Below are 19,807 nucleotides of genomic sequence, written 5' to 3'. Positions count from 1 at the left end.
AATTCAGTAATAAACAGTCCAATTAAACGTGGACAAAAGATTTGAAGATATACTTCATCAGAGAAAATACATAGCAAATGAGCTCATAAAAAGATGCTCAACTCCAGCAGTCACCATGGAAATACAACTTAACATCACTACACACCCACTAGAATGGCTAAAGTTAAAAAAGACCATTAATGCCAAGTGTTACTAAGGATGTGGAGCAACTGGAACTCCAGAGTAGTTGCTTCTTAAGTTAAACATACACTTAGCATATGGCTCAGCCATTCTACTCCTCAGTTTTTCCCAAGAGAAATTAAAATATATGTCCATGAAACGACCTGAACAAGGAAATACACAGCACTTTTAGTGATATTAGCTTAAATCTGGAAACAGCCCAAATGTCCATCAACATGTGGAAAGATAAAAATTTGAGGAAATTTACAGATATACACACCAATATGGAAGGTTCTCACAGGTTATTGCTGAGTGAAAGTAGCGAGACACAAAAGAGTATCCATTTTATGAGTTCATTTCTATAAAATTCTAGAAGAAGCAAATCAAATCTGTAATAACAGAAAGCGGATCAGTGTAAATGGTCCTGAGAGAATTTTGGAGAGTGATGGAAATGTTCCATATTTTAATTGTGGTCGTAATCATGGAGATATATACATTTGTCAAAACTCATTGAACTGTACATTTAAGATGGGTACATTTCACTTTATGTAAATTATACCTCAATAAAAACTTGAATTAAAAAAATCTATCATTACTCTAGTTTGAAGAATGCAGAATGCTGTCTGGAATAGCAGTCCATTTCAAATGATATAAGATCCAATTTTAAGATGACTAGGCATATAGTAAAGTATCTGACATTTGTTTCCAGCAATAAATTACTATCAATTACCATTTGGGTAAAATATAATATTTAAATCACTCATTTAAAAAAATATTTTGAAGAAAAAAACACTTCTTACAAAATTTCTAAGACAAAAATCATACTGCTTGCTTTTTAGAGTTACAGATACACACAGGCACATATACACATTGCCTCTGAATTTCAAAATCTTATGAGGGAAGAAGTTAGCTTTAATTATTTCTTAATATTATCACTTGAATATTTAACCTTTTTTCAACTTTGTAGGCTCTATGAGAGCATTTGGGGACACTCTAGGTAGATGGAGTACTATGTATCAATATCACCATGGAATAAAGGGAGTGTGAGAGTACATGCCGTGACTGGGGAGATACACTAGTGCATCCCAGCTGGGGAGATGAAGCCTGAGAGGCAGACAAGGGCTCATCAACCACCGAAGGATTTCAGACTGGAGAATCCAAGACTAAATCTGTACTATTAGATTATTAATAGGCAAGGTGAGGCGGGGTAGAGGGGGTGGAGATTGGAAGATAGAAGGCAGAAGATTACAGAGGGCCACTGCTCGATCATGGTAAGACAGGAAAGGTCTAGATTAAGGTAATGACAGGCTGACTAAAATGAGATGATATTGACAGTATTTAAAAGGCAGAATTTATGGGATTTAATCACTGAGTGGATATAGCATTAAGGGTAAGAGAGGATTCCAGGATGACTTCTGACTTGGAATTCCATCTGAATAACTGTACCATCCACCAAAATGGAGAATACAGAAGTAGAAGTAGGTCTGGGGAGAAAGACAATGACTTCCTGTCTGTATATAAGGAACCTGAGGCACTTGTGTAAATCCAAGGGGAGGTATCCAGCAAGTCAGATGAATATGTGGATGTGGAGTCAGGTGAGGTCTGGGCTGAAGTCAGAGATAAGATAGCGAAATTAAAAAGAAACTCTCAATCTGTATAAAATGGAAGGAGCGCTAAAAATGTAATCTTAGAGAGCCTCAACATTTTCATGAGTAGGTATAAAGGTGTGATGAAAAGTTGCATCCAGGGTCATAGAAGGCAAATATGATAAAAATTCAATGACAGTGGAAGCAGTCATCAACCATCAAATGCTGAGAAGTCATCAAGTAAATAAGAAAACTACATATCAAGTAAGAGGTCACTGGTAACCTTTCCAAGAGCAGTTCCAGGAGAACACTGAAGACAGGAGCCAGAATTCGATGCTGTGAGGAGTGAATAGTAAATGAAGGTGCAGAAAAAGTCAGTGTTCAATATTATTTCAATGAGTTTGACCATGAAAGGAAGGTATTTGATTGATAACAGAGAGAATACAATTTAAAGAAGAGATATGTTTGTTTTATGGTGTGGTTTGGGCATTTATCTGCTGATGTAGCAAGATTTTTGGGGGGAGTGGGGAGGGTCAGAAAGTGAAGGTGTCAGAATGGAAGTAGTTGTGGAACTAGTCTTGGACAAAAGGAAGGGCTCCTCTTCCGTTGAAATAAAGATTTATGTACATGTAGATAAGTGGTTGGTTAGTTGGTTGGGTGGGTAAGTGGTGAAGGGCAGATAAACTTAATGAAAATCCAATTAAAAGGCAAGATTCTCTGTTGAGGGGGCAGGGAGCTGATCGTGTGTGTTTAAAGAGAGCAGTGAAGGCTGGAAAAGGTACTGATGAGAATAGAGAAGCTTTAATACCTGTAGTATGATTAGGGATTCCTTTAAAAAATTAATCTCAGTCTATGTATGTGGGAATATAGGATAATGATTGTCAGGTAAAGAAATCATAGTTACATATTGTTTTGTATAAAATAGTACTTCTTGGCTTCTATGTAGGAGGATGACATTTCTAGTTCCCTCCTGAAGACATGTTCTTCAAATTCTTCTAATAACAGTGTTGATGGACTTTTAATCCCCAGTGCATTTCATCAATGATTACAAGGATTTGAAATGGAAACTCTATTTGGAACAGAGTTTTTCTTCAACATTACACTAACTGACCTATTCTTCTAAGTGTCAAGTCCCCAAAATCTTCTAAGTGTCAAGTCCCCAAAATCTTAGCATACTGGCGCCAGTAACTGCCACATTTACATATGATAGCAGTCTATTTTAAACTATGATCTATCTCAGCATCTTAAATTGTAAGCTACACCTTTCATGTCAAATTTTCCAAAGCCTTGCATAACAAGCATATGAAAAAAAATCTCATAAATGCTCCATAGTAAGGAAACTGTACATGCAACTACCTGTTTATATATGCAGTAACTTGAATTATACATGAAAATTCCACATAGATGCCCAGAATCAGTACTGTGTTAATTCAAGAAGTATATTAAAATTTTTGGATGTATTTAGTAGCAGATCCTAAGATAAATCTGTCATTTAAACAGGGTTTTCTTAAAAAAAAAAAAAAAAAAACTGTTAGTTGGAATCTACTGTTTCAGGGAATCTACTTCTCCTGGGGGCAGGGCGGGAGAGAGAAATCTTTAATAAACATTAACCTTATAATACATTTTAAAAATCCTAGGAAACTCTATATTTAGATCCTTTAAGTCACCTATAAGACTGTAAAATTTCCCTATTCTATAAAATGTAAGAATCATATATTGAAAATAAAATTTAAACGATAAATGTCAGTTGCAGAAGTTATCACCTTTTCATTTGAATGCTTGACTTCTATTGGATAATTCTCTTCCAAGAGAGCTTCTTGGGAAAAAGAGGTGACAGCCAACTCATTGCCTAATTGATTTAGGAACAGTGCCCAGGGAGGCAGTCCAATTAAGTTTACAAGCTGGCAATTAGCAGGAAGCCCTCTAAATCCCTACACCGAGAGCCTATTTACTTTAGTAAGAAGGCAAATGTGCTAGAGATAGGAAGAGAAAGCTGTGCTTTTTGCAAAAGCTGTTGTGAGTAGGCCCACAAGGGAGGGCTGAAGAAAAGTTAGGTATATGTGGGCAGACAGCCTTCTGTTTGACAGGTAACTGGGTAATTTATAGGGGGTGTGTGTGTGTGTGTGTGTGTGTGTGCGCGCGCACGCACATGCATGCACATGCACATGTGTGTGTTTTAACAGGCATGCAAAACATCTAACATCCACTTTAATGAGTGTTGTGTATGGAGACATAGAACTGTTAAATATGCAGTGGGGTGAAGCAGACCTGAATTATCTCATAATAAATGAGAGTTCAAACATTATTTCTTGGACAATATTAACATTATGAATAGATCTAGTTACATTTTTATTATGTGAAAAAACATAGCCATTATATTATATCCATTATATCTTTCATGTTAATCAAGACAGTTTCACTAAATTTATTTCATGTGTTCAATCTCAGGAGTAAGAAGATCCACAGAAAAACAAAATAAACTGACATCTATTTAATAAACACTACAATGTCTTTAAAAATTTAACTTTGTGCCACAGAGCCAAATCCTGGAAGGGGTTTTAAAATGTATTTACTTTTCTATGTTTTTAAGTAACAATAATGTGCATAATAAATTAAAATCTGTTTTTCTTTTTTTTAACATAAGTGAGGTTCTTTCAAGAATGTTAAATTATACAAAACTACCTAAGGAATATCATATATGCCAGGGCATAGCTGGTAATGCATAACTACAAAAGGCAAATAAATCATAATAATAAAGTTTTGTTTTGAAGTTTCCTGGTTGAAATAGGCTAAAAAATACACGATTTGCATAGCACTGAGAAATCCTTTTGAATACTTTTATCTAAAGGGGAAACAAAAAAGTTATACTATACAAAAATCTTCAGCAAATTCTAATTAAACATTTGCTTTCTCTTTTCGAACACTTTAACCATTCCAATCTGGGAAGCAATGGACGTCTATAATCTAAATAATTTTAATAGAAAAACTATTTCATTCCTACCACACAGAATTTTTTAATGGACTTATTAAGTGCTTCTTAAATATTCACATACCTATTTATTAAGGAATTTTTTTAGTAGACAGCTTATTTTGGGAGTATCAAATGTGAAAGCTCAGGCTTTTTATTCATCACAATGGATAATTTCCATTTTCGAATTCTTCAATATCTAATGTGTCTTGACATTTAGAAAATCATCCACAAAGCTTTCTTAAGTAAACCATATGAAATGTGTGAAAGGCAAGCATACCAATGGGATGACAAGTAGAAAACCTACATTCCAAGGAGTTTTATTGTCTTCATTATAATGCTGCCATCATAAACACTTTACTCACCAACTTCCTTGACTTACCAAGTTTAAACAAAAGTACACCCAAAGGTCCTCTGTCAAACCTCAGGAAGAGGAGATCATAGATGTTCCCACTTTCAGGCTTCTGAGAAACAACCTGTGGAGCTACCCACTGCATTTGAACAAGACTGCTGGAAACATCAAAGAATTTATTGAATTGCAAAGTCTCCCTGGGTGCCCGGTCTTCAGCCAAGAGCTGGATGTTAATAGGGGATAGAGCCATATCAAAAATTTGTAGCTCTCCTTGGTTGCTGCCAACCAGCAGAATGGCACCACTTGGGTGGCAGCTTATTAATGAAGGCAAAAGTTCAGCCTGGGCTAAGAGAGTCACTCTTCGGTGAGTTTCATAAAGAATTACTGAAGAATCTTCACAGCCCAGAATTAGTTTGTCTTCAGGAACATTCCTGCAGCAACTAATGGCCTTCGATCTTAGTGGTATTCTGGTGACTGAAACACACTGGATTTTGTTCCGAACACATTCATAGATGCAGCTATCAGCCATGGGCTCTTTGTCTACACTGACGGAGCGCTCCACTGTCAACATCTGGTAAGTCTGTTTGGTGCCAAAGCGAACATCCAGTGGATCCCACTCTGTGCGGATAGAACTCAGAACCTGAAAAACATGCACCAAGTATGTTCACATAGACCTTAGCTTTTCTTTAGCTGTCACACATAGGCCTGCATATTAATCCATCATTGTTCCGAAGATCAATTATCACCTTAAACAGAAGCAAGATATATGCAGTATATAAAATCTCACATAGAATACATGTAAATATATATAGCACATATATAGCATAGCCGCAGAAATTAAACTATAAGATTTTAACTTGAACATTGTTTTAGAAATTTTGTAAATAACTAAAAGACAAGTATGTCCCACAGTATATAAAAACTAATGAGGTGGGCTTTTAGTAAATTAATATGCTTAGCAGATTATCCAAAACCATTAGAAGGTTGATTTTTAAATGGATGAATAAAGGACTTAAAGCATTTTAGCTAATCTCTTTCCTACTCACTATCCTTCCCAATTCTGAAATTAAGGGAAAATTATTTATTAGATAAATATTTCTAATTAGTAGGGCAGGATAGGCAAAGGAAGAAACTTTAGAACCCTATTAACAGTCTTGTGGAAATATTTTACTATCAGAAAGGATATGAAGGGTTGTAAAGTAGATAAATGACCAAAAGAAAAAGAGTAATGCATAGGTTTTAAAATTTTTTTTAAATTAAAACCTGGTAAGTAATATAAATTGTCAATACTTGTGAAGTAAAATTTTAAAAGCATCCTTGGTGTAGAAAGGAAAGGCTAAAATACCTAGGCAGAAGAATTAAAAAATGAAACCGCAGAGATTTCCAGTCAAGATGGAAGAATAGGTAAACACTGTGCTTACATCTTCTCTAGACCACATCAAAATTACAACTAAATGACAGAACAACCATCATTAAGAATCACCTGAAGTCTAGCTGAACAGAAGTCCTACAACTAAGGAGAAAACACATACAGACTGGCAGAAGGGGCAGAGATGCAGAATGGGCTGGTCTCATACCCGCGCGGCAGTTAAAAATCAGGAGAAATATCTCGGCTGTGGAGGTCCCCCTGGAGGAACAAGGGGTCCCAGCCCACACCAGGCTTCCCAGCCCAGGGTTCCAATTCCAGGAAGAGAAGTCCTCACACTTCTGGTTGTGAAAACCAGCAGAGATTGTGGCTGAGCAAGACAAAAGGCGGCTGGAGTCCCAGGCATTCCTCTTAAAGGGCCCGCGCATGGACTTACCCGCTGACAGAATCACTTGCTCTGAGCTCCACTGCTGGGGCAGCAACTTGAAAGGTGCCAGGGATATATGGGGAGGAAATGAATTGTCCGACTTCAGGGCGAGGGTTGGAAAGGCAGCTTTCCCCTAGAAAGAAGTGCTGGCAAAAGCCACTGATCCTTTGTTGATCCCTCCCCACTCCTAGAGTGCAAATGCAAGTGGGTGCCATATCTGAGTATCCATCAACCTGGCTAAAACCATTCGTTCTCTCCTGGTGATTCCCTGAGACCCTGCCTCATCCAACTTGCAGGCCCACCCAAGCCACTTTCAGCCGCTTTTCTGTACAGCCTGTCTTGGCTCATCATATGGACTTTCATAAAATCTCTCAAAGGTTCACAAACCCCAAACAAGCAGCATCTGGCTTTGGCATGCCCTGTATCTCTTGATGAGCAGCCCCAAGCCTGGTCACTAGTGGCAGCAACCTTGGTTCGAGGCTTGGCTTCTCCTAGGCACCTTGAAACCCAGCACGAGTAGTGGCCATCTGTGGATTCCTTGGTGGTTCATTCCAGAAGGCCCCTGACTAACTCTGTAGACAACACACCCAAAGGGCAGACTAGGCAGGCACCAGAGCCCTGCTAAAGTGACTCCTGCTTCTTAAATTCAGCAACTGCACAACAGCTCCTCCATTATAGTCACAGCCAGTCCTCACAACCAATCAGTCCGAGGGTCAATCCCTCCCACTGACATGCAAATGGCAACCAAGGGTCAACTATAACAGGAGGGCACACACAACCCACACAAGCGACACACCTGGAGCACCTGGCTAAGGTGGCCGGGGGAACAATGACACTGGGGCCCATAGGACACCTACCACATGAGGCTACTCTACTAAGACCAGGAGACATAGCAGCTCTACCTAAAACACAGCAACAGGGAGGGAGTCAAATGGGGAGACAAACATGTCCCAAATGAAGGAAAAGAACAAGGCTCTAGAAAAAGAACAAAATGGAGACAAGCAATCTACCCGATGAGAGTTCAAAACACTGGTTATAAGGATGCTCAATGATCTCAGAACTTCCAACAGAGAGATAGGAAACATAAAAACTGGAGACAAAACATAAAAAAAGAACCAGTCAGAAACAAAGACTACAATAACAAATGAAGAATATACTTTAAAGGGAATCAACAGTAGATTACATGAAGCAGAGGACTGAATCAGTGATTTGGAAGATAAGGTAGCAGAAAACATCCAATCAGAACAGCAAAAAGAAAAAAAATCCAAAAAAAATGAGGATAGTTTAAGGGGCTTCTGGGACAACTTCAAATGTACCAACATTTACATCATAGGTGTACCAGAAGGAGAAGAGGAAGGACAAAGAACTAAAACCTATTTGAAGAAATAATAATGGAAAACTTCCCTAACCTGGTGAAGGAAATAGACATACAAGTCCAGGAAGCGCAGAGTCCCAAACAAGATGAACACAAAGAGGCCCACACAGGGACACAAATATCCTAATTAAAATGCTGAGTTAAAGACAAAGAATCTTAAAAGCAGCAAGAAAAAAGCAGTTACCTATAACACAGCTCCCATAAGACTGTCAGCTGATTTCTTCAACAAACTTTTCAGGCCAGAAGGGATTGGCATGAAATATTCAAAGTGATAAAAAGTAAGGACCTACAACCAAAATTAGCCTACCCAGCAAAGCTACCATTTAGAATCGAAGGAAAGATAAACAGATTCCCAGACAAAAAAAAGCTAACCACCAAACCAGTATTATAAGCAATCTTAAAGAAACTCATTTAAGATAAAAAATATGAATAATTAAATGGCAATAACTACATTTCTAGCAAGAATTACTTTAAATGTAAATGAACTAAATGCTCCAATCAAGAGACAAAGGGTGGCTGAATGGATAAGAAAACAAGACCCTTACATATGCTGCCTACAACAAACTCACTTCAGATTGAAAGACACACACAGACTGACTGTAAAAAGATAGAAAAAGAGATTTCATGAAAATGGAAATGAAAAAAAAAAAATTGGAGTGGCAATACTTATACCAGACTAAATAAACTTTAAAACAAAGGCTATATAACAAGAGACAAACATGGACAAAGTAATCCTACTTCTGGGTATTTATCCAAAGAACCCCAAAACACTACTTTGAAGGGGCATGGGCATCCAGATGTTCATTGCAGCATTATTTATAATAGCCAAGACATGGAGGCCACCTGGGTGTCCATCAATAGATGAATAGATCAAGAAGAGGTGGTACATATATACAATGAAACATGAATCATAAAAAAGAATGAAATCTTGCCATGCAATAACATGGAGGGACCTAGAGGGTATTGTGCTGAGTGGAGTAAGTCAGAGAAAGACAAATGCCATATGATTTCACTTATATGTGGAATCTAAAGAACAAAATAAATGAACAACAAAACAGAAACAAACTCATAGATACAGAGAACATTTTGATGGTTGCCAGATGGGAGGAGTATTGTAGGGATGGGAAAAAAAAGGTGACGGGATTAAGAAATACAAACTGCTAGTTATAAAAACAGTCACAGGTATGTGAAGTACAGCATAGGGAATATAATCTATAATATTGTAATGGTGTCAGATGGGTACTAGACTTACTGGGGTGATCACTTCTTAAGGTATATAAATGTCTAATCACTATGTTGTACACCTGAAACTGTAATTAAAAAATAAAAAATTATTTTAAAAAGTAAATAAAAAACAGGCCATTCAATTTATTCATTTGTAAATGTGAGAGACCAAGAACTTGGAGAGTGGAATTATATTGGTATTAAATATTTTCTAACACTTTGTCAAAATCTTCAAAATCAGATGCAGAAACTTTAAAAAGCACACTTCTACACATATGATAAAATTTCATAGAGCTATCAACACCCACACACACAAAAGTACATGTAAAATCTGATAAAATCCAACTAAGGCCTGTACCTGAGTTAACAGTATTATACTAAGGTCATTTTCCTGGATTTGACAATGTACTGCAGTATTATAAGATACTATCATTGGGGTGAACTGGGGGGAAAGTACAGGAAAGGAATTCACTTTGAGCAATTGTAGCAATTTAGCAGTTTCTTCGGCATCAAACTATTTCAAAATTAAAAGTTTTGTTGTTGTTGTTTTGTTGTTTTGTTTTTCTTTTTTTTACATACAGCTATACATACAACTATATTACATTGTACTGGCTTAGGGAAGGGAAGGGGACGTTGATGTGAATTTTTTAAAAAAATCCATCCTACACATCATCACCAAGCTACCGCCTAAACTAAATGTTTTTGCTCTCATTCCCCAGTTCAAACCCTTCACTGGCTACCTGCTGACTAATGAATTAAATTTTTATTCCCCTGCCTGGAATGCAAAAGCCTACAGGATCCATATCTAATTCCTTCCCTCCCTTGCACTCTCTTTCCTTGTTTTTTACTTTTTTGTCTGATAAATATTGAGTATAAGTTATTTGCCAGGCACTGGTCCTGGGTCCTGAGGATACAGCATTAAGCCCTCATCCTCAGAGAACATACTCCCTAATGGCTGAAAACAAGGCAATAATTCACAAATATCTATATATAGGATGCTAGTGGTCCTATATACATGTTTCCTAAGTACTATGAAGAAAAATAAAGTGAAATAAGCAGCAGGAGTGTGTGTTGGGTGGAGTAGGGGTGGGGGCAGGTGCAAGGCTGAGGGGGGGGGGAGACGCACCACAGAGTTTGAGAGAGAGAGAAGTCAGGCAAGCCTTTCTGATAAAGGTGACCTGAAAGAAGTGAAAGGCAAGCCATGCAGCCATTTGGGAGAAGACAGCTCTAGGTAGAGGAAAGAAACATCCTGAGATGGGCCCCTGGCCTGAAAGAATAACAAGAGAGAGACTTGGCTAGAGAAGAGGGAGCAAGGAAGAAAGTATTGGGAATTAGGGGAGGAGAACAGATTATATAGTAGCTTATAGGCTACTTTTTAGGGGCTTTAGTTTTTTTTCTAAATGAGATGAGATGCCATAAGCAAAGGAGGGAAAGGATCTGACTCACAAATTCTAGTGTTATGTCCTATAGTTTCCCCTCATTACTCTACTCTGAATTCAAACTAAACCACGCCCTATATTTTCCAGCTCTCCAACTTGTTATATTAATTAAACAAGGAGGCCATTAGCCTGATGTGACTCTAATGCCATGGGATCCTACATAAGCAAATCAAAATCTGTAAGTGCCTCAAAGTTACAAAATCAAAACACTAAAGATAACCAATCACGAGCAGCCAGCTGGGCTTTCAGCTATAGCCAGTCAAATAATTTCCTTTCTTTGCTCTTGTACTTTCTCTAAATAAGCCTTTCCCCCAGCTCCAGTCAGTGCAGAGCTCCTAGCCACCTCATATTTGGCACCGCCTGATTGGAATTGATTTTTGCTCAAAAAAAACAAAAAAAACAAAAAAATCAAAAACAAAAAAATCTCTTAAAACTTTTAAAAGGCATTTCTCTTTTAACAACTTCACTCATGTCCTTTGCTGAAATCCATGCTGTTCACCCAAAGAGACTATTTATCCTTCCAATCTCAATCATACTTGAAGAACGAAACCAAATGCTATCCCAGTTTCTAGATTCCTTCCAGTTAAGAAGTATCCTTCCCTTGATCTCATCTCCATACCGCCTTCCACACTCCAACATGGCCAATGAATGACTCTGGTGATATTCGGCCTTTAATTCACTTCTAATGTTTGGTCATGTCTTCATTTTCACTTAAAAAAAGAATTGTTTTTAATTCACGCTTTTTCTTTTTTTCTTTTTACTTTTTTGTTATTCGTGTAGCAGCTAGCCAAAAGCTATGCTGGAAAGTAGATATGAAATAAACTTTTAAAAACTATGAATCAAAAAAGAAAAAAACACTATAATGCTGTTTAAAATATCATACTTCCAGAAAGCTTAAAGTTTTATAAGCCTCAGGGCAGAAAACTGAGAAGCCAGGTGACTTTGAGTAGGGTCTGTGCTTATACAGACAACCTGAAAGAAGGGGCCCAACCATATGGCAGTCTTGGTATAAAATAAGTTAGACTCAAGATCCAGAGAAGGACCCTAGGTTTTTCCATTTCCAAATTTTGGGAGACTCTCCACTAGACTCTGTAGTATTACCAAAAGAACTAAGCTAAAAGGGGAATGTGATATTGTGATTTATAAGAAATAGCTTTGGTCTTTGTCCATAGTTCCTGGATCACAGCTCCCAAAACCCTGGGATTTTTCTAAGTGCTGAGAATGATCAAAAGTGTCTTTCATTATGCTAATGAGGTGACTCCCAGAAAGCATCTAAGGATGGGGGCTGGTTGCCAATAGAGCCAGCCATATGATTAGGGAGGAAAGAGGGGCTGGAGGTTGAATCAATAGCCAATGACCAGTAATTTAATCAACTGTGCCATTGTAATGAAGCTTCCAAAAAAAACCAAAGGGACTTGTAGAGGACATGGAATCTCCACACCCTTTCCCCATACCCTGCCCTATGCAACTCTTCCATCTGGCTGTTCCTGAGTCATATTTTTTTGTAATGAATTGGTGATCTAGTAAATAAAATGTTTCTCTGAATTCTGTGAGCTGCTCTAACAAAATAATCAAACCCAAGGAAGGGGTTTTAAGAACCTCTGATCTATAGCTAGTTGATCATTAGTATAGGAAACAACCTGGACTTGTGACTGATGTCTGAAGTCCAAGGAGGAGGTCATGGGAACCTCCAATCTGTAGCCAGTGGGTCAGAAGCATAGGTAACAATGTGGGCTTACAAGTGGAGTCTTAAGTATGGGCGGGGGCAGTCTTGTAGGGCTGAAGTCTTAACCTGTAGAAATTGATGCCAACTCTGGATAGATGGTGTCAGAATTTAGTTAATTGTAGGACACCCTGCTGGTGTCCAAAAATTGCTTGTTGGTGTAGGAAACCACATACACACACTAGAAATGGTACCAGAACCAATTTAGGGAGTAAGACCATGGACTCCATATATGCCTTCTGTCCACTGCCAATCCCAGATAACTTTAAAAAGCTAGGAAAGGCCAGAGTATCACCTGCTGTCTTCCTAACTAAATGGCTAAAATTCATTTAAGGGAAAAAAATGTTTTACGTAGCATAATTAAAGACACCATAAAAGTTTAAAGATTAAAAAACCCTTGCATGCGCATAAGTTTCAGTAAAGAGTAAATCCACTAATAATAAGGCAGAAAGTAGGGTATTGTGCTAGTCACTTTTCATACACGTTTTATTTAATCTTTTCGATACTCCAAAAGTAGTTATACCATCTACAGTGGTTTCCCCTTATGTGCACAGGATACATTCTAAGACTCCCAGTGGATCCCAGAACCATGCAAAGTAATGAATCCTATATACATATATTATATATTTTCCTATATATAAATACTTGTGAAAAAGTTTAATTTTTAAAGTAGGCAATGTCATGGATAAAAAAATTCATCCTTACCATAGATCTCAATAACCTCAGCATGTGATATTTTTCTTTCCTACATTCACCGTTTCACTTAAAGGAAGCACCTTATGGCTTCTCTTTGGCATATCCAAATTGCCAACATCACTACTCTTGTGCTTTGGGGCCATTATTAAGTAAAATAAGAGTTACTTGAACACGAGCATTGTGATACTGTGATAATTGATCTGATATCTGAAACAGCTACTAAGTGACTAATGAGCAGGTAGAGTGTATGCTGGACAAAAGGATGATTCATGTCCCACATGGGAGAGAGTGAAATGGTACAGATTCATCATGCTTCTCAGAATGGCATGCAATTTAAAACTTATGAATTTTATTTCTACAATTTTCCATTTAATATTTTCAGACTGTGGTTACTGTTTCGGACTGTGGTAACTAAACCAAGGAAGGTGAAATCATGGGAAAGGGGGGACTACTGTACATTCTAGAAAAAAAGAAAATGAGGGTAGGGGGATGGTATAAGTTCCCCTTGACCCCAAAGTTAATAAGTGATACAGCTATAGCTTGAATCCAGGTTTGTCTGACTCTAAAAGCCAACATCTTTGCAAGACACACTGCTTCACAAGCACAGTTAATTTTATATGAATGTACCAACTCTTTATGTGATCAGAGAGAGGGAATGAGAAGAACCATAGGGCATTAGGACCTTTGGTGTGGTGGAGGGATCCCACAGAGAGGAGAAACATGAGGAAAAGGTGAAGGGACTGAAAAGACAAATTATGCAATGACAATGGAGCTTATAAACTTTGGGGTGAGGAAGAATGAAGTTTGTGCTGAGCTATTTTTATCAAGTAAGTAAATAATATAGGAAACTCTGTTTTTCGTGATTGAAGAAGTTTAGAAGGCAAGGTTCTTCATAAACGAACTTCTTTTAAAGATGCTTCATTCTTGGATTGAGTTGTACTGAAAGTAAAGAGCATACTTTGTAAATGTGTAAATGTAAAAATATGGTGTATAGTGAAGGGAGAAATGCTAAGTGACAATGCCCTGAGGAAAAACCACAAAGGAGAGAAGAATCCTAAAAGAGAAGACTGTGGCTGATGATATTCAAATAATCTAGCGAGATTAATTTGTGAAGTCTACTCCCACCTTCAATGAGGTATGCTCACTGTTATACTCTGCAAATGTCATGATCAAGAATTCCCTTTTCTCATTGAGTTCTTGATTCATTCTCCCTCTCCTTCCTTCTTTCTCTTTCTTTCATTTGTTCCCTCATTTGTTCTTTCTTATTGAAGCATAATTGATATATAACATTATATTAGTTTCAGGTGTACAACAGAATGATTCAGTATGTATGTATATTGCAAAATGATCACCTCAGTAAGTCTAGTTAACATCCATCACCACACATAATTACAAAAAATGTTTTTTCTTGTGATGAGCACTTTTAAGATTTACTCTCTTAGCAACTTTGAGTTCTTGACCTAAATCTTATCTTCAAGTACTCCTCAGATTTGGTGAATTCTGAAGCCTAATAACTCTTAAAGAGTCTTAAAATATATGCCAGAGGTGTCAGGAACTACTAATTACAATTCAAATGAGAATGCCTGTGATAAAGAACAGGGCAAAAAAATCTAACAAAGATACATAGAATAGGCAAACAATGAGAAGGGGAAGAACAGTTACAGATAATTAAGAGATAAAAAAAAATACTTTTATAGTGTATGGTGACTAGCTGAAAGCCTGCAAATCTGAAGGAAAAGAATCTGCTTTAATTCTAAGGTAACAGGAAGGTACAAGGAAGAAAAGCACAAAAATACAGGTGGTGTGTTAACCAAACCACAAGCTATGTAACGTTAGAAGTGGCCAATGATGGGAGATTGTGATACAAGACAAGGGATGGATGACCATGGTTCAGTGTGTTTTGTTGTTTTGCTTTCTTCTTTTTTAAATAAAACTGTGTGGTAAAGAAAAAAAATGGTAAGGACTAAAAAATTCAAGCTAAGAAAAAGCAGAAAAGATAAAGAGTCCCAATGTTCTTGGAATGTCCCAAGAACATTACAAGAACATTACAAACAAGTTGGTAGTATCCTTCCTGAAGTGAATTGTTTCAGTCAAGTTGAAATCAGTCAGCTTTAAGGTTGAAACTAGCTGAAAAAAAAAATTCACACTGAGATGATTTTTATTCTTATAAAGCTAAATTTGAAAAAAGAAAATAAAAATGATCCAAAAGTCATCAAAGGTCAAACAGTATAGTATAGAGAAGGAAAGGTATACAACAGTCAACATGATTGATACCTTCTCTGGAAGATATTTTAAAAATCAGAACAAAAAGTAGAGAAGCAATCATGGTGAGCTGGAGATAGGCTCAAGATTCTTACATTTCATGTTTAGCTAGAATGGGTACCTATTATATTCCCTTTAAAATCATCCAACATGTAAATCAGGAAAAAAGTTTATGTAGAGTGCACTTTTCTGGAACTGAAAACTTCAACCAGTGAGTACCCAGGTTATTTAAATGATTATGCAACAACCAAAAGTTCTTAGCTTATTGCTAGAATTTATTCTTAAATCTACATTTCTCCTTGATTTTGCATAAATTTTTAAGATAAAAGGCACCTTTATTTTAAATTCTTTATTATGAAACATTCAAGATGCACATAAAAGTAGACAGAACAGTATGATAAATGTGAAAGCAGCTTTATGAAATACTATCCTTTTGCTATAATTTTTCTAAAGAAATAAAATATCAGACACAGCCAAAACCTGCCAGATCTCATTCTCTTTCTTCTCTCCCCAGAAGCAATGCTGTTATGAATTTGGTGTTTGTTCCTATCATATTATTATTACACTAATCTAGAACAATCCTGAACAACACATAGCATTGTTTTGAATGTTTAAAATTTTTATATACATATTATACTGAATCATACTGTATTTCCTTTTGGCTCAACTTATTCTTTTGGGATTTAATCATATAGCTCGTTTCTTCATTTCAACTTCTGTACAGCATTCCATTCTCTGAATACTATACCACAAAATATGTTTTCATTTTCCTGTTAGTGGACATTAAATTTGTTTCTAATTTTTTGGCTAATAAAAACAGTGCTGCTATGAACACTACTGTAAGTGTCTCCTTATGTAGGCGAGCCAGTTTTTCTTAGTCTAGGGGACTCAAACCTTCCATCATATTAGCTGTTTCTAAGTTGTTCCACATAACAATTTACTAATTTACTTCCAATAAGCAGTGAATGAGTTCTCTACTGCTCAATATCTTTACTTATCCAAATATAGCAACTAAAAACAAAATAGTAATAACTGTTTTCAAATGGATACATCGCTTATTTTTAATAGCTTTCAGTGAACTCTGACATTTGTATATAGGGTAAATATATAAATGTCTTACAAGAAAAGTAGACATATCTGCTAGGAAATGTAAACATTCCCTTATTCATATTTTTTGGTATCCGAAAGTTATCAACTTATATGTTTGTATTAATAAAATCCTCTAATCCACAGAACTACTCATTGTAACAACACAATATATAAAAGTTATTTCATAAAAGAAAAGAAACAGATCAATGGAACAGAGAATAGAGAACCCAGAAACAGACCCACAGATCAGATCAGCTAACTGTATATGACAAAGGAGTAAAGGTGATTCAAAGGACAAAGGATAGTCTTTTCAAGAAATAGTGGTAGAACAACTGGACATCCACATGCAAAAACATGAATATAAATATAGGCCTTAAACCTTTCACAAAAAGTTAGTTCAAACTAAAAGTGTTTATCATGACCATTAACATAACATCCTTGGCAAAGTGGCAATGGTGGCACTATAGTTTTTGAATCTCTCTAAATCCTCATGTGAAAGAGGTGTTCAACTAAACAGTGAAACCCATGGATGACTAGATGTAGATTAAAGGAGAGAGAGCATTGTATGTAATGACTATATGCTTCATTAATGTAAAATAAAGTATGACTATTTGAAAGTGAAAAGGGAGAAATGAGAAAACAGTTAAAAAAATTTTTAATGTTCTTAGGAATTTACATTAGCAGTGGTAGTATTATTATGATTATTTTGAGACAGTTGTAGACTGTGGGATAAAGTAAACAAGTAATTATAAGATATAATTCATCCCCTGTGGCCCCAGGATTTTTGGCATGAAAGAGAGGAGATAGAGATGTAATACAGAAGAGGTTAAATTAAAAACTCTGTAATCCTGAATTTGAGTTACCAGTATCAATATGAACTCACTCTGAATACATGTATGTATAAAACCTCTAGCCCTCTTTACTAAAGAAACCTAGAAACAATGACTACCCCAAAAACAACAACACAATATCCCTAGCTCCCATACTTGGGTTTAAAATACCATTTTCCATTAAAAGAAACAAATTTATTAAAGAAATGGCTATTTCTAGGTCTGAGGCAGGAAATGTACAAAATGAGCATGGAACATATTGTCATACCAGATAGCAAGGAAGCTACTCCAGACCACTGGGGTCATGACAAAAAGAGGAGCCAACTTAAAGAAGCTCCCACTGGCCAAAGATAAGACAACCCAAGTTTCCACAAGGATAACAGTTACAATTTGTGAAAACCATTAAGTCAAATATGTTTAAACCCATGAATTAATAATGCTATTTAAAAAACAAAACTAATTGATTACTTTTAGGTAGTGATTGGGAACCAATTCATTATCTTGAAAACTGGTAAATAAAAGAAACAAAGACACTTATCTTAATTATATGAATCCAACCACTGGGAAAACAAATAGGAAATTAGTGGAAGTATCTTTTTATAAAAGTATCCCAATTAATGAAAAAAATAATAATTAGAATATTGCCATTTTGAAAGCCTAAGGAATTAATGGATCTAGGCATTGAGCATCCATAGCTGCTACCATCAAAAAAGAGACAACCAAAAGAAAACCTGACATTATGTGCCTTCTGATAAAAAAACACCCCATCCCATAGAGTCTTGCCAAAACTGATGACTAACTTGCAGAATTTTCAAAAGACAGAGAAACATGTTGAACTACACCATGACTGTACAAACAACAAAATCTAAATGTGGGACACTGCAGTTCCAACAGACAAATTTTAAGAAAGGAATGGAGAGGGAACTTGTACATTAAAAGAAATTTGAGACACATTAAAAGTATTTTAAATGGATTTTATTGAGCAACAGTTTTGGGGGACGCATATTTAGGGGATAAAAACTATATAGTATGCAAAAAAGTGATTAAAAGTCATAACAGGTTATTTTTGAGGCCCAGGAAGAAGTTGAGATCATGACAGAATATGTGGTGGTATTTTTGAGTACCTGGCAAAGTTCTATTTCTTGACCTGAGTGTGGTTCCAGGGGTGCTTCTTTGTAATAGCATATTAAAATATCATTTATTTTGTGTGGTTTTATGTATGTTTTATAATAAAAAGAGTAAAAAAAAAAAACATCATCCCTAAACAGAAAATCTTTGCTGTTTGGTTGAAAGCTAATACAGTACATACAGTTCTTTGAAAGAGATGTTTCTTAATATTTCGGGTTTTCAGTTGAACATATTTATAATGATTTCTGACTGCTTCTTTTATCAAATTATACTTTGTTAAAAGTTGGTCACATTTTTACTTTCCCATCAGTTGATGCTCCTGTAAATCACTGCAAAATTTTTTTTAATTTTTATGGGAAAAAAATTATCTTTGTAAGGATTTATTTCTCTAGCCCTGACAATAGGTTTTAACATTGAATAGCTTTGCTTATGTGTTTCTGATTAATTTGGTAAACAAATTCAGGTGATCTTTTCTGAGTAGGGTATCTTGAAATTAACACCACAGTCACAAAGCATTACTAAATCCATATGTCTGAAAAGTTAAAAAACTGGCTCAAATACAAAGATAAGGAAAGAATAAATAATGTTATCACATTTTTGACAAAGTAAATAAATAGTTTTAGGATGATGGCAGCTTTCTAAAAGGAAGTATAAAGAATATGCAGAATTTAAATAAAAATACTACCATGTTATATATGATAATATACACATACACTAGTAAAAACTTTTTAAACTAATTCATACTGTAAAAATTTTTTGTTTTTTGAACATTCCTAGACTACATAACTTTCTGCTTTATGCTTCCAATTGCCATATGTACTGTTTAGAGCTTTGTGGTGTGAAATTAAACCAGAAGTTTTCTAATAACCATAAAATAAATTAAAAAAAATGTTTCTCCTGTGACAAACAATTCAGTCACAGAGAGCTTATGTCTATGTTTCCTTTATTTTCTTTTTTTTTTTTTTTTTAGCTGCTTGGTAAGCCAATTTTCTACTTAAAATTTACTGTTAAAACTCATTGCGGATAAGGGTTTTGGAGAAATATGGTGGAGTGAGAGACATCCCCACATCTCTCTCATTGAAACAGCAATAATCTGAACATCTGAAACAACAAAACACACCCAAAATGACACTAGCACATGTGAGTGTGGGATCTGCACATAAAAGCTACCACAGGGTGGTAG

At 36.0% G+C, this 19,807-nt stretch overlaps 1 protein-coding gene across 9 annotated transcripts in view; it reads right to left on the bottom strand.

Moving 5' to 3' along the window:
* The window catches only part of WDPCP (WD repeat containing planar cell polarity effector), a 331,453-nt gene that overhangs the window by 196,046 nt on the left and 115,600 nt on the right, over window positions 1-19,807 (bottom strand). For all 9 annotated transcript variants that reach the window (XM_039887008.1, XM_039887009.1, XM_039887011.1 and 6 more), the window contains exon 10: window positions 5,096-5,705. In XM_039887008.1, the coding sequence (XP_039742942.1) occupies window positions 5,096-5,705 (610 nt within the window). The remainder of the gene's footprint in view (window positions 1-5,095; window positions 5,706-19,807) is intronic.

Source organism: Pteropus medius, unplaced genomic scaffold (assembly GCF_902729225.1).
Source record: "Pteropus medius unplaced genomic scaffold, Ma_sr-lr_union100, whole genome shotgun sequence".
NCBI lineage: Eukaryota > Metazoa > Chordata > Mammalia > Chiroptera > Pteropodidae > Pteropus > Pteropus medius.
The sequence above is the reverse complement of the archived record's forward strand: the minus strand, read 5'-3'. Positions and strand labels throughout refer to the sequence as shown.